This window comes from Tetrao urogallus (assembly GCF_951394365.1).
Source record: "Tetrao urogallus genome assembly, chromosome: 20".
In the NCBI taxonomy this organism is placed as follows: domain Eukaryota; kingdom Metazoa; phylum Chordata; class Aves; order Galliformes; family Phasianidae; genus Tetrao; species Tetrao urogallus.
In genome coordinates, this window is record NC_136833.1 from 8892588 (window position 1) to 8907033 (window position 14446).

Genomic DNA, 14446 nt, shown 5'->3' on the forward strand with positions numbered 1-14446 from the left:
CAAAAGTGATTTTGAACATAGCAGCATAGGTAACAAAACGCTCCTGGAGCTCACACAACAGGCTCCATTTATAAAACATACAAGCAAGAAAAAGGCTTTTGTTTTTCAAGGGGTAACACTGTTACAGGTACAAACAAAACCAAGTGAAAACAACTGCCAGAGTTCATTGGCAACAAAAATTTCAAGAACTGTGCAGTGAGGTGCTATGAATGATGTAAGTTTGCAATCCATTGCTTAACAGCCTCAACAGGAAGCCATTCTTTTGGATGCTCTGCACAAATTAAAGCAGCACATTTCCTCTCTGCGCACCATCGAAGTGCAAGATCCTGGTCACTGCAACAAGCTCTCCTTTTTAGGCTTCTGCTAATTCAGTGGCACCAGCGTGGTTTGTCAGGACATCTTCTAGATAAACGGACACTCTCCCTCCAGTTTTGCACTCTGGATGTTTCTCTACCCCGTGCAGATGTTCAATGGCTCCTTGCAGTAGTCTCTCTCTCTCACACAAGTCTGTGTGCGTCCCTGCTTCGTTGTCTTCTACTCCAGATTTCATATATTGCACCACATAGCATTTGATGGCATCACCATTTGCTCTGATGGTTTCCCAGATGAGCGGCAGGTCTGTGTCTGTTGCCAGACTCAACAAATGAAGCAGAGCCTGGCAGATCTGTGTCCTGAGGCTGGCGCTGTACTTGAATTCCAGGAAGTCCTCGGTGTCTTCGCTTTTCTGCAAGGCTTCCACCAAGGCACCCCAGATCTGGCAGAACTGCTCCGTGGCTCCGTAGCATTCCCTCCTGCTGGGGATTGAGAGGGCCATGGCCGATTTGATGCGGACCTTGAAATTTTTGCATGACTTCACTACCGAGGAAAGCACACTGAACGCCTGCGCGGCCCAAGCAGCCTCTCCTGCAAGTAAATGAATACTAATGATAAAAGCAAATCCACAAACCCGTTTCAGTCTCTCAAAATATAGAAGAAAATGGTGACTGTGACACCTAAATATTTAACAGCTTACGTGTTCTGTATTCTGTAATTAGATCAGTGCAAATAAGGAGCTATGAAAATAGTTTTGAAGAAGTTAACCTGCTGACGCTTTTCCTAGAGTAAAAACAACATTTGGTTTTCTATTTTCAGTCCACAGCCACGACCCCATTCCTTTCTAACATGACACATCCAAGTGAATGTAGCACAGTGATGACCATATTAGCATTTTCAGGATCTGAACCTACTTCACTGGTCAGAGTTCTGGGAAAGATGCACCTCTGGGTATGACAGCACAATTCAGCTCGGTTTGCTTTCTCCCCTCTTCTGCAACATTCCTAACAGAGACCTCATCAACCCCACAACCTGCTGTACAAAGACCGAGCCACGGGGACAAGGCTACTCACCAAGTGGCAAAGCACTGTTCTTAAACACGTTGCCCAGTGCGTAACAAGCATTCCAACGCACTTTCATAGTGGCTTCACTCTGAACAGTGGAAACAAGGGCCTGGAGAGACTCCTCAATGGCTTCCCTAAACCTGGGGTGTGCTACGTGACAGGGCTGCAGGAAGTGAAGCAGATTCCCAAGGGCCCTGACTGCATTGCTCTTTACCTGGAGAGAAAAAACAGACACAAACATCAACTCTCAAAGGAGGATGCTGACCCGCAGCTCCCTGCCTGCTGGGGCAGAACACCCTGCAGGCAATGCAGCCAGTGCCCTTCTCAGTAAGAACGCAACCACGATCCTCCACCCTCCTTCCCTAAGCCATACCTTGTCTTTGTCCTTGGATGCTTCGGTCGCAGACCGTAACATCTTCAACAGTAGGAGATCAGAGAATTCCTCTTGGAAACTTTGTCCCATTGTTTCCCTAGCAGAAGAATCACAGTGTGAAAGACTAGCTCTGAAAATCCACTCTCAAAGATGATACAATCCTTTGTAAACTTGTATGAACAACCTTCACTCTTTAGAAGGCTAATATGTAAGGCAAACCTTACTACATGTGACCACTATGTTTATTAATTTAAAACCAAGCTATCAATGCAAGAAAGCCTGTTAGCAATGCATTAAGTCTGTAATAAAAGACAGAGGGCAATGAATTGCTCAGAGGCAATTCATTAGCAGGAATATATGATAACTATTTCTCCTGTTAAAAATGTAACAGTTGGTTGGACATCCTTCAGTCTTTGGCTTGAGGAAGTGTTAAATATTCATCAATTCTACTTTTGGGTTACGTTGAAAGTAAAGTTATCAAGGAACACACAGCTACACAAAGTGACACACAAAAACCAGAAAAGTAAGCTTGGCATTATACTTAGGAACTAATGACAAGAAAGACCTAAAGCCAAGCAGTCGAGTCCAACAGCAAGGGACAGGGATACTGCTACCACAGCCCTGCACACAGTAGAAATGCTGGCTGAAGGGAGGTTACAAAGCGCTCGGTTTTGACACAGCGGCTGTAGATTTTGTCTTTTTGATGCTAACTGCCCTCTGGCACTGCAGGCACTGAGAGGAGCTGTGCTTCTGCTTACATGTTGACAATCAAAGTGTCGGTGAGGTTGCCCAGGGACCAGGCAGCTTTGGCACGGACGCTGGGAGACTTGTCGTGCAGGGAGTTCAGGATAGCATTTGCTGTGTCTGCTACAAACATCACATCCTATAAGAGAGAAAAAAAACTGCAATTTGAAAAGTTGTTGGTTTTTTTTTTGTTGTGGTCGTTGCTGCTTGTTTTAAACAGGTGATTTCCTCAGTGCCATACATGTTCTGAGCTTTGATAGGGAAAATAGGATCTCCACAGAAATCGCCTCTATTAACATTTGGTTTTTGTAGGTCACAACTTTTAACATGTTTACTGTGCTTTCTGCACAGCTTTGTTTGATCTTTAATTAACGGTCCAAGCCTCCATGGTGACCAAGTTCACCACTCTCCTGGGTAGCAGTTGCTGAAAGGTTTCACTGTATAATTTAATTTCATTGGTGCTTTAGTTACTTTGGATTTTAGCATAATTACCTGGACTGCCATTCTTACACTCATTAAATCCCACTCTTAACTAAGTAATTGCTTTGCCAAGCTCCCTGCTGAGCTGCTTGTTTAATCTTCCTTTCCACAGCACTACAGATTTCATTTTCATCCCTTTGCCCACGATAAAGGATTTTCCTTTCAAAATATTTGGACTGAACTCTCAACAGCAGCTACTGCATAATTTTCTGTTAAAATCACCCATTTAAGGCCACATTGCAAAAATGAGTCTGCTACCCTAAGTGAGCTCAGGCCAAGTTGCCGTGGAAGCAAACCAGCTTGCTCCCTTCTCCCCAGCATTACTTCCTCGCTGTTCCTTTCCTCCTTTCCCACTTTGGTCTCCAAGAGCTTGGTGAAGGTCCTCTCCTCCTTTTGGGCTCCCTGATGAGGCAATCTGGGTTCTGCTTCATCTCACAAAGAACTGCACTGACTTGTGTTCCCATACCAGGCAAGGGACAGATTGGGGTAGTAAAGAAAAACGACGCATGCCGAAGACCAAAAGAATGAAGGAAGGCTCATTGCGAAAGAACTCGTGTCCCCATCTTACGGTTCATCAAACTCATTCTGAAATGGTTCACAGTAAGAAAAAGTTTAACTAGTTCTGACCTGACGAAGGCAAGAGAAGAGGATGTAGACCCCAAGGGCACGCACGGCAGCTGCTTTTACCAGTGGGGTCTCGCTGTGGTTCAGGCCAAGCAGCAGAGTGATGCACAGAATCTGCTGGTCGTTCTGAAATGGCAGACGGTTATGGCAGCAGAGAGGAAACAGAAAACAAAACTGTCCCACAGAGAAAAATAACCAACAAATACTGTGAGAGACCTTCATAGACAGGATCTATAGAAACTGTCATTCAGAGTGCACTCTTTTCTTCAAAGTAAATTGATGGGCATTTGAGGATGCCACGCAGGAAACTGGAAGGCTTCCAGAGAAAATGTTATCTGGTTGCTGTTAGATAGTACTGTGAAGGAAACTAAATATTAACTGTCATCCAAACGCAGAAGGTAAATGGCCCATCAGAAGTAAAACAAACTGGATAGGTTGCTTTTTCCTGTCTTACTTCACTCTTCCCACTTCACAAACAAGGCCAACAAGGTGAATTAAATTCATCCTGGACAGATTGTCAGCTTACCAGCCCGCAACAAAGATCTCTGTTTCATCAGAGCAAAGGGTCAGAGTGGGCACTGACTTGACCCCACGTGGCCACAGGGACAAGAGAGTGTACAAGATCAAAGTGCAGAGTGATGAAGCACATGCTGTACTTGGGAGAAGCCAGGCTGAGAATTCCAGAGGTACTGCTGCACTGGCAATTCTTGGGCAAATGAGACCTGGCAGGGTGCTCCCCATCAAGAAGGGCACAGTGACACAAAAGGAGCTGCACAATGCAGTGGTGGTACACTGCCAAGGCTTTCATGTTTAAGAGCATATTTCATGCTGCAAAAGGAGAGGAGGGCCAACACATTCATTTGCTTCTGCCAGGGCAAACACTGCAGCTTAATGTTTTAAAAACTAGCCAAGAGAAAAAACATGCATGTGAATTGATGAACAGCATCAGTCCATGGCTGTTAGGTCAGCTGTCCCTTCAACTGCTTAACCAGCAAAATAGCAACCCTTCACCCTTCCCTCGTGCAATGAAACTCCTGCCCTCCATCCCATGCTTCAATAGCCAAGGCTGAGCATTCACAGCAAGGCCAAAGAGCTTCTGTGACCCACAGTTTAATTGTTTTCTGAGACCAATTACTCCCAATACTGCCTTTTCCAGTCTTCAACGGTCACCGTTTACTCAAAATGCAAAAAACATTCTCTACCTTCTCCCTATAAAAGTAAAGGGTTTTAGATTTCCATCGTGCAGTAGTCAAGAAAATATCTCCATAGGTAAGAATGCCGGGCTCACAGGAGTGCTTAATTACCTGCAGACTGCTGAAAGCTTCTGGCAGGATGGAGGACAGAGCATCACAGGCACTTGTCTGAAGAGTTGCATGTTGAGAATTCTGGAGAGCACCAGGTAAAGGGCCATTCAACATCATAGTCCAGAAAGTTACAACCTACAGACACAGGTTTACCTAATTAAACTCAGCAATTTTGCCAAAGTTCTATAAGATTTTGTCTTTTTCTACCGTCATCCAGAAGACATACTTACAGCAGGTAGCATAATCTCACCTGAAAGTGATTACAGGTGTTTGGAACCCTAAAATAATTAGCACCAAAAATAAAACGTTTTCAAGACATTTTAGTGGTGCTATAAAGCACTTATTCACCAAGTTGTGTTTGTTCCTTCTCAAGGGCACATGCACACTCTTGGACTAGATTGCATGAGGTAGAACTACAGTTCCATTCTCAAAGCCACACAGGTGGGTATTTTCATTTGCCTGACAATTTCCATTCATATCAAGTAACAGGAAGCCAGCACTGCTGGACACATTTCCCACCTGGGAGAGTGACCAGTGACAAGCTTAAAGTTTAGCTTACTCTAAACAACTTTATAGCATTTCCCTATTTCACAGACACAAGTCCTAAACAGGTCTACATCACTACTACAATGCCAGTTCCTCGGCTCCAGCAAAGCTGTCTAAACAGCAGCCTCAGGCAGTGAACATCTCTGAGGTCACACACATGGCTGTGGCCACCCCCTCTCCGCATGTGAGCAGACAGAACATTTAGGCAGGCTCCAGTAGCAGTGCAAGCTCACCACAACTCTAACCGTGCATCTGTAGGTTTGATGTGACAGTAACGACACGTGCAAAGCCTGAACTGCTCTTCCAGCTTGCTGACTTATGTCAGACAGGAAGAAGAGGAATAAGGACAGGCAGAAAGGCAGTGTTAATATCATGTGAAAAGATCACTTGCCTACCAGCCAAAAGGAATGTCAAATTAACACAGAAAGCTGCCGAAATTCTACACACCAGCACCTCTAAAGCTGCTGGGTACTTTACTTCCTTTCTTCTTTCCTGTGATTGGTTTATCAGTTTCCACACCAGAAACTTTGCAGGGAATTCAAGAAAGGAAGCTCAGTGAAGCCGAATCTGAGCGGCAGCCCACACACTCACCATGCTGACTGGCACTCTCTTCTCAGGGGCAACAGCAGAGTCGGGTTTGTGCTGCTGTACTACACCTGTGCCCAGCTCCTCCAGAAGCTGCAAGGAAGCAGAATGCAATCAGGCCTTTATCACAGTGACTCAAGTATCACCAAACTACAGAAATCTTTATCAAGGACTAAACTTTAACTTTTGTTCCCTGGGTAAAGAAGATCCAGTATTAATTTGGGCTCTATTCTGTCTCTGCTAGTGAAGGAACCAAAGGAAAAGCCCTTCTTAGATGAAGTCTCCAGCTAAAGAAGCATAACAAATAGCTGGGCAAAGAGGAAATCTCTGAGCTTTCCTTTGGGTAACTACAGTTACTACAGACTACAGTTCAAGCACAAAGTGATGATAAATGAGGGAAGGGCCAGTGTTGTAGTCCATGCACTTCCCAGACCTCCTGGTGAACTCAGCCGAGTACCAAACCTCTGCTCAGAGTTCAAGACTGGAAGGTCACAGTGCATCTCTGGGAACGCAGCAGCCTGCCACTCTGGAAGGCACCGGCTCAGCACAGAGCTGCTGCATGGAACTTGCAGACTCTGAATATGCAGCATGACTCATCTGTGTTTGCAAAGCACACTGATGGACACAATTGACTGACAGAACAATGCTGGTCTTTCCTCAGCTCTTACTTTGGCTCCATGAAGCTGAATGGATGGATCCGTTTCTTCCATGCATTTGCAAGCCACTTCTCCAAGTTCTAGCAAATAGCTCTGAGCCATAGAGAAATACCCTTTCACAAGAAGAGCTAACACCTAAACACAAGCAAAAAATGAATGCAATTCAGCATTTTTTTCCTTCTATTAAAACAAAATACCCTAAATACAGAGAGCATGTTAACAGGCTAATCAACACAGCAATGACAGCAACATTATACTAAAGCATAATGTAACAGATACACCTCACAGCACAACTTCTAGAATACTAGAGCTAAATAAAATCCTTCCAATTCCATTATCCTGTTCAAAAGAGAGCCACAAAAGCACTATCAGGTAGCAACTCAATGAATTATTTACTATAAGAGAAGTCTCCTGTAGTGAAAAAAGCTACTGCCTGTAAGAGAAATACATTCTGCATCTCCTGCAACACTGCTGCTGTGCTCTGCAAAGCTGGATTTAACAAATATGCACTGTTCCAGAAGTATGAGACTCTCTGTGATGCACATTACAAAATATTACTATTTTGTGTGGTTACACGAAGAAAAACACATCCAAGTCCCAGCATTCACAAGTACTTCTTTAGTCATGCCCGTGCCACCCCACAGCTCTCTGCACCCTGTTCACCAACTGCAGAATTCTGTGCCACAAGCACAGAATCAAAACGTTAGCATTCTTTCAGTCACAACAGAACAGAAATGCTGCTCCAGCAAATGCTTTCGCCTACAGCACTCTGCATGAGGTAGGAGCAAAGGCAACCCACGAGACTCAGCAGGCCTGAGGCTATGTGATATTGTACAGGATGGCTGCTTTACAAGCTAAATGTTCATTCTCACCTGCAAGGATTCCAGTCGAACAGGAGATGGTTCATAAACACTCCCAGATGGAAAGTTAGCATCGCTGTCGGAACAGGGATCCTCTCTGGGCAGAACAATGATGGAAATGCAGAGACGAATAAGCCAGCATGGTTCTGGAGGCAAACATCCTGATGGATTCTCTGAAGGTCCCCCTTCCAAGGGCAGTGCTTTTCTCCACTGCTCAGAAAAATTAAAACGATGAGGGGTTGCACTACCACTGTTGCTTAGCCCTGAAGAGCTGGGCTGTTGTAAAAGTAGCTGCACCTCTGGTAAAGGTGCTTGGGCAGATACCACAGCCCCTAATAATGTGAGACTAGAAACTCGAACATTAACATCTGCAAGAAAGAACAGGGGGGGGGGAAGAGAAAGCCAGTCCATTAGCACCTCATTGATGCATCAGGATCCTTCAGCCATTTTCAAATGAGACGGATTGTAACGCACAATTTGGTAGTGCTCTAATTAGGTATTTATAACGTTGTAATTAACCAGTGCTAAATTAAGGACTAACCTATACAAAGAGGCACAATGCAGAACACAAACCTTTATGGCAAATGTATGGCTTTATCTGGTTCCAAACTCTCGTCAGCAACCCGGGATTTAAACGGCTGTATGGTGCATTTGAAACCAAATTTGCAAGGCACTGAAACATAAAAGAAGATACGTGGCATGGTGGGTAAGGTGTCTGGCCTCCAACAGATTTCATTTAACATTTGTAGTTTAGGTCATTTTTGACAGCTAAATGTCTGAGGGCAGCTGAACACAAATAATCCCAAATTATCTGTTGTCTGAAAATTGGTTGCAAGCTTCTCCTACGTGACCTGGCATAAAGATCAAGACATTCCAACAGCCCATGAAAAACTTTTCAAGAAGGCTGTCTGGATTCAGGTTTCAAAGCCAGGGGGAGCCTCCAGAGTCATTTCTTAGGTTCACTCACCTCAAAAAAAAAAAAAAAAAAAAAAAAAAAAAAAAAAGAAAAGCAGAACAAGAAAAATGCACTGAGAAGAAACTCTAGGAGTTTGTAGGAAGCCTCAGTCACTGTTGCCATGATATCACAAGGCTTCGGTCTATTTACCCTCCTTCACCCCGGTCCTTCCTTAGCAGCCACAAGAATTTCCATGCAATCTTTCTTCAGAAGTCTAGAGGCCAATTTCAGCTCTTGTGCAGCACTTGAAATATTTACCTTGATTATTTGAGTTAGTGTTTGAGAAGACGATTCTGCCACCAGGGCCAGCAGCAGGCAGCGGTGCAGCTCCCGGATGCTAGAAGCAATAGTTACAGAGAAGGGAGTGAAAGCTCTCTTGTGATCATTAGCATCTTCAGCAATAGAAAGAAACTGCTTAGAACCTTCCAGAATAGCTGACAGAACTTGAAGAGAACAGGCACGTGTCTGAAAAAATAAAACATCTTTGTTAGCTACAGCAGAGCTTCTAAGAATCCACTATTTTCTCGTAGGCCCTCCTAAACACTCATCTCAAGGATGGCACCACATCCTTAGTATGCAGTGTAACTTCAGGAGCTGTTACATCAGAAATGAGTAATGACTGTCATTGGTTTCCTCAACCCATACAGCCTCTTTGATTTCCTGTGGCACAGAGAGCAAGCAGCACAAATACAACTACAGGCCAGAGAAGACAATTCTCACAATACAACACTTCACCTCTTCAGGACCGTCTCACCTTAGGAGAAGGGTCCTTTAAAGCAATAGTCATCAGGGACACCGACTGCGGGCTGCCGATGCCAGGTGCATCAGGAACAAATGCTGACCAGTAGCCATAGAGAACTCTTTTTTCTACTGACTTTATAGCAGAGAGGAAGCACGCCAGCGCCCCTTGACGAACTTTGGCTTGATAAGATCTTAAAAAAAATAAACAAAAACATTAATAAAACAGCAGAAGTGTAAAGCAACGGATTTAAGCCAGTACTGCATGCTGCTCTGCTTTATGTTTACGTGAAGAACAATAACCTCATTTTGCTCTGCATTCCGCCTTCAGCATCAGAATATTCCGACTCGCTGCTGCTGACTCCTTTCCAGGCAGCACCAAGTGAAGGCAGGGGATCCTTTCCAGCAGGCACACATGCAACACCTGATGCACAAGCCCGAGGATCTGCACAAGGACTGCTCTCCACATTCAGTTTCAGCACGTCTGCTCCATGGTTTGATTCATTTCCTGCATCACACAAATCTTCTTTTCCTTCTTCTGCAAACTCTCCCTTTTTTTGTTTCCCTTTGGGCTTCTTTCTTCGGTTCTGTTGTATGAAGAAAGCTAGATTTTATGTAGATGTATATATCCAGGATGTGCAATCATTTTATAGTGGTACATCTTTTACAGAGGGAAACAAAATCCCAAATGAAAACAAAACTGCTTTAAATCCAGAAGAAAAGCAGAGTTCCATATGGTAAATCATGCCCTGCACGTAGAACATTACCATGTAACAGCTTTAGTTTTCAAGTGAGAAGTTTTGACACGAAATTTAATTTACCCAGAAGAGTTATCACAACTATTTAGTATCTTCTGTGCAACAATGTATGACTGCACTCACCTGCAGTCCGTGCAACACTGTACACAAAAAACAACCTGTGTAAGGATTAAGCAGAACAGATGAGGAAGCAAGGAAAAAGAGGGGAAAAAACCCACCAAAATAATGATAATTTTAAAAAAATAATAATAATTTTTAAAAATCAGTCAGTAGATGAACCTGACTTCTCTCAGAAGAAGTCAAATAATTGTCCAAGTGCCAGGAGACAAAATGTAATTTGTAAAAAACTCTGTCTGCAAGCACCAATTCCATGCCTGCAGGCCAAGAATTCTTGGCTGCAGGAGAGTAAATGACACACACAGCTTAAGTCAAGAAAACCCATCTCTGCAGAGCCATTTGTAAACTCAGGTGACAAAACCAAAGCATTTTAATTAGTTCAGAGATGTATAACTGATACCATAAAAGCAAAAAAATTACAAAATGTATCACACAGAACACAGAGAGCCTGTTAGCACCAATGCCACTCAGGTAACACGCAACCACAACAATCACATGAGTACAGTAAAGGAGCACAACTTCAGCTTACCCCTGTGGGCTTAAAGGCAGCTGGCTCTGGTTGCTCCTCTTTGACAGGTGACCTTTTGTCATACTGAGGTAATGGAGCTGGGTACAAGGCTGCAGGCATCTCTATGCTCAGCCCTGGCAGCCCGTGAAACATGCATTTCTGAAACAACAACAAAAATGTTGGTGTATTTTTCCCTTTCAGCACATGTCCTCAGTGTCAATTTAAGTAGTTACCTTTAATACTGCAAGGAGAGATCCAAGCTGGTCAGTTTGCATTATCTTCATCTTCCCACCGTTCAGAAGTGACTGGATTCCTTTCAGTGCATTCTGTAGCAGCTGAGAACAAAAACAGAATTATTTACTTTTCCTTCCCAGAACACTGAAGCTTCACATCTTTCAAGTGATTTTTTAAGCAGTTATGGCTTCGCTCAACATAGTTGCCATGACAGTTATTTACTCTGCCCAGTTAAAACAAATACAAAAAATAAACTATTTAAGCAAAATCTCAGTTGAAAATAGTCCAAACATCATACACTCCAAATTGCAGCATTCCAGCAGCCAATTTCCTAACCAGAGTATTCCAGACTCACACTTACCATGCAAAAGACAATGTCATCTACATTAGAGGTTTTTGAAGACTGCAGAACACTTAGGAACGTTTGAAAACAGACACTTCTGTAGGGCTCATCCAAGCACGGCTGTCCAGGCACACTAAATAAAAGTGAGAAACAAATCAGTGCTTCGCAGCTTTATAAAGCTACAGACTCAGATGCAAATTCCCTGCTAAGCTGAGGAGGAGGGCCTAAGACAGACCCATAGCTCTTTGAAAAGGATCAGCTCTACATCTAAAAAGAACAAAAGGAAACCTGCACAAAGACTTCCCACAATCCTAGCACACCTTACAGCTCTCTGCTTCTGTGGCTACCTTCTCAATTACTATGAATCTCCAGGCACAGCTCAACAAGCTTCCATGCCTACAAATGATGAAAGGCAAGAATTTGCATTTAAGGGCACCTAGTATGATTCTGTCAGTTCCCACATCTCTCAATTTTAATGTGCTGAAACATTTTAATGTCTGCTTGATTTAATGTACAAAGAGAGGGCAACTGCATCACTTTAATCTCTGCTGTCTTAGGTACCATACAGTAAAAGCTGGCCAATGCTGCAGTAGCTTTTGTCATTAAATACAATCTTTGTAATGGATTCCTAAGCATCTGTCTCCAGCACATTTAATTACTTCAAGCCATTACTGCATGTTTGGTAATATTCACAGGACAATTCAAGTATTGCAACTGATTTTCCTGAAATCAGAATCACAGAATAGCTGAGGCTGGACAGGACCATCTAGTCCAACATCCTTGCTCTAAGCACAGCCAAGCAGAGCAGGTTTGCACAGCACCGTGTCCATTCAGATTCTGAGCATCTCCAAGCACAGAGATTCTACAGCCTCCCAACAATCATTACAGGACCAGACAAAACTTCTTATTTCCTCCCCTAAATATTTCCTTCATAACACTATTTCTGGAAGTCTGAGACTTTACAGTTTCTATCCATACACGATATGGATTTATGCATATGTAGCTTACTGGTCCCCATTTGCCGTTCCTGGCACAGAGCAGACGGGTTGTCTGTGTTGTCAGACATCATCTAAAGCATCCACTTCCCCACCTGTAAGAGCCTGTATGCACCTGAGACACAGGTTTGCCATGCTGTGTACTGCTGCCCTCCTGAGTTCCACGTCGGACTGAGCAGGATCACTGAACTGTACCAGGAGTCCCGTCTTGCCCAGCAAATCCTGCAGGTACTAAAACAAAGCAGCCAAAGTCACTAATGCTCTTCCCTCAGCCTGCTGGCTCTGGTTGGTAGGTAAACATATCATATCTACGCTACAAGAAAAGACTCATCAGCTGCAACTTCAAATTCCACAGACAGATTGTGTTTACTAAAACGACACGATTACTATTTCCAAAGTTCTCCTGTTTTGTATTTTAAAAAAGCACCAAGTGTGAGCATAGTTCAGACTGAGTCACAATTTATGCCATCTTCCCAGACATAATTCTAAGTTAGTGACAACTGCTGTACCAAGCTTCTGCCATTTTCTAGGCTACAAACCCACGCAAGCTGGCAGCTCCAACACCGCTAGCATCACTACTTTGAGCTTTAGCCAAACTGCAGAAACTGCTCTGCAAACTGCCAAGAGCTGGTGAGAGCAAGAGAATTCATCATATCAAACACTACCTTACTCTGCAGCAAGAAGAAGCTCTGTGCAAACTTCAGCTATAACACTGGACAACCTCTGCTTTGAAATGGCTTTGAGACCACTGCTCACTGAAGACCAGATCTGGCTGCAGGACAAATTTCGGGATCCTCAATGGAGACTGCAGAGTGTCTGCAATTTGAATCTCCCCACGTTCCTTCTGGCTGTCACACAGACAGACCACAGTGCTTAGTCTGCAGACTGAGCCTGGTGCCCTCCTTCCATTGTGTGCCGCTGGCTCAAGCCAGATCCTGGATGGATCCTACTGCTGCTGCACGCAGGGACAGCATCAATGAGCACGGGAAAAATCTTGTTATATACTGACTATTAAAATACTTACCTAAAACACCTGTAATTCAACTTTTGCATAAATACTAGGCATGATTCTAATCTTAACCTAAAAGCTATGGTGATTTGAGAACAAGACACATTTTTATCTAAAAAGAAGAAGAAAAAAAAAAAGAAGAAACAGTAAAGGATGAAAACCTTTCCTGCCTACTTTCTCTTAGTTTGTAAACACACCTTCTGACATTTAGGTCCATTATTGTAAACAAGAGCTGCTAAGGCTTGCAGAATTTCAACGTGTGTCCAAGAGCTGCATTGCTTAAGCGCAGAGATGCAGTAAGACAGAAGAAAATTCAAGTTCTGTTCATCAACTACCACCTGTCGTAAGAGAAAAAGGATTATGGTCAAGAAAATAGCATTATCCTGTACTGATCAATGTATTTATATCTCCATGGCTACAGACTTGGGTAATCTGGCTGTTAAAATTACACATCATCACAAAATCAGAAATTTACATTTCAGAAACAGATCGGTGCACATGAGTGTCCTGTAACCAGCTGCACTCCCCACGAGAGCTGCCTTTCACAGTCACACTGGAGTCACAGGTCAGAACCTCGGCTAAGAGCAAATAAACACTGCACTGAAAATCCAAGCGTCCCCACATGAGGTCAGCTCCACAGCCCCACAGAAATGGCAAAAGGCCCCTCTGACTCAATGGGGGCCCAGGGAGATTGCACAGAGGGTTAAGGCACAGCCAGCTTCCCATACCTGGAATCTGTTAAGCAGGTGATGGATGAGCTGACAGACTTTGCTGACGAGATGCTCCTGATCGAAGGGAACCAGCTGGCAGGCCTGGGCGAGCAAGACACAAACGTCCTGGGAAAGAAAGCGCGGGTTTGTCATCGAGAGGCCGCAAGGCACGTGCGCCGCCGGGCCCCGCTCCGAGCCCCCGGCTCTCATGGAGTCACGCCGGCTCCAGCAGCGCTCGGGACCCGACACCGGACGGGCCTCAGGCGGCTGCAAGCCCCCCGCACGCGGCGGTGTCCGGTACCTGAGCGCTGGGTCCCACCGCCGGCGCCGGCCCGCAGTTCTCGGAGATAAGCTGGTCGAACAGCAGGTGCAGCTCAGTGCGACGGCCGCCGCCGGAACGGTCCGCGCCGGGCTGAGTCCGCAACGCACCCAACCGCGCCATGTAGCGGCGGAAGGAGCCGCCCGGCCCCGCTTCCCGCACCGGGACCGCCGCCGCCGCCGCCGCCGCCATCTTCCGCCCTTCCGGCACTG

At 44.6% G+C, this 14446-nt stretch overlaps 1 protein-coding gene across 1 annotated transcript; it reads right to left on the minus strand.

The window, feature by feature from the left end:
- Positions 1-352: 352 nt before the first annotated feature.
- Positions 353-14426, minus strand: HEATR6 (HEAT repeat containing 6; the record flags this gene model as incomplete). Its single annotated transcript, XM_079545322.1, has 20 exons — positions 353-903; positions 1386-1590; positions 1750-1846; positions 2508-2632; positions 3601-3723; positions 4902-5036; positions 6039-6125; positions 6701-6823; positions 7561-7916; positions 8122-8221; positions 8762-8968; positions 9258-9435; positions 9545-9828; positions 10646-10783; positions 10858-10959; positions 11220-11334; positions 12312-12427; positions 13403-13543; positions 13934-14041; positions 14217-14426. The coding sequence occupies 20 exons, from the start codon at positions 14424-14426 to the stop codon at positions 353-355; spliced, it is 3501 nt and encodes a 1166-aa protein (XP_079401448.1).
- Positions 14427-14446: the final 20 nt, after the last annotated feature.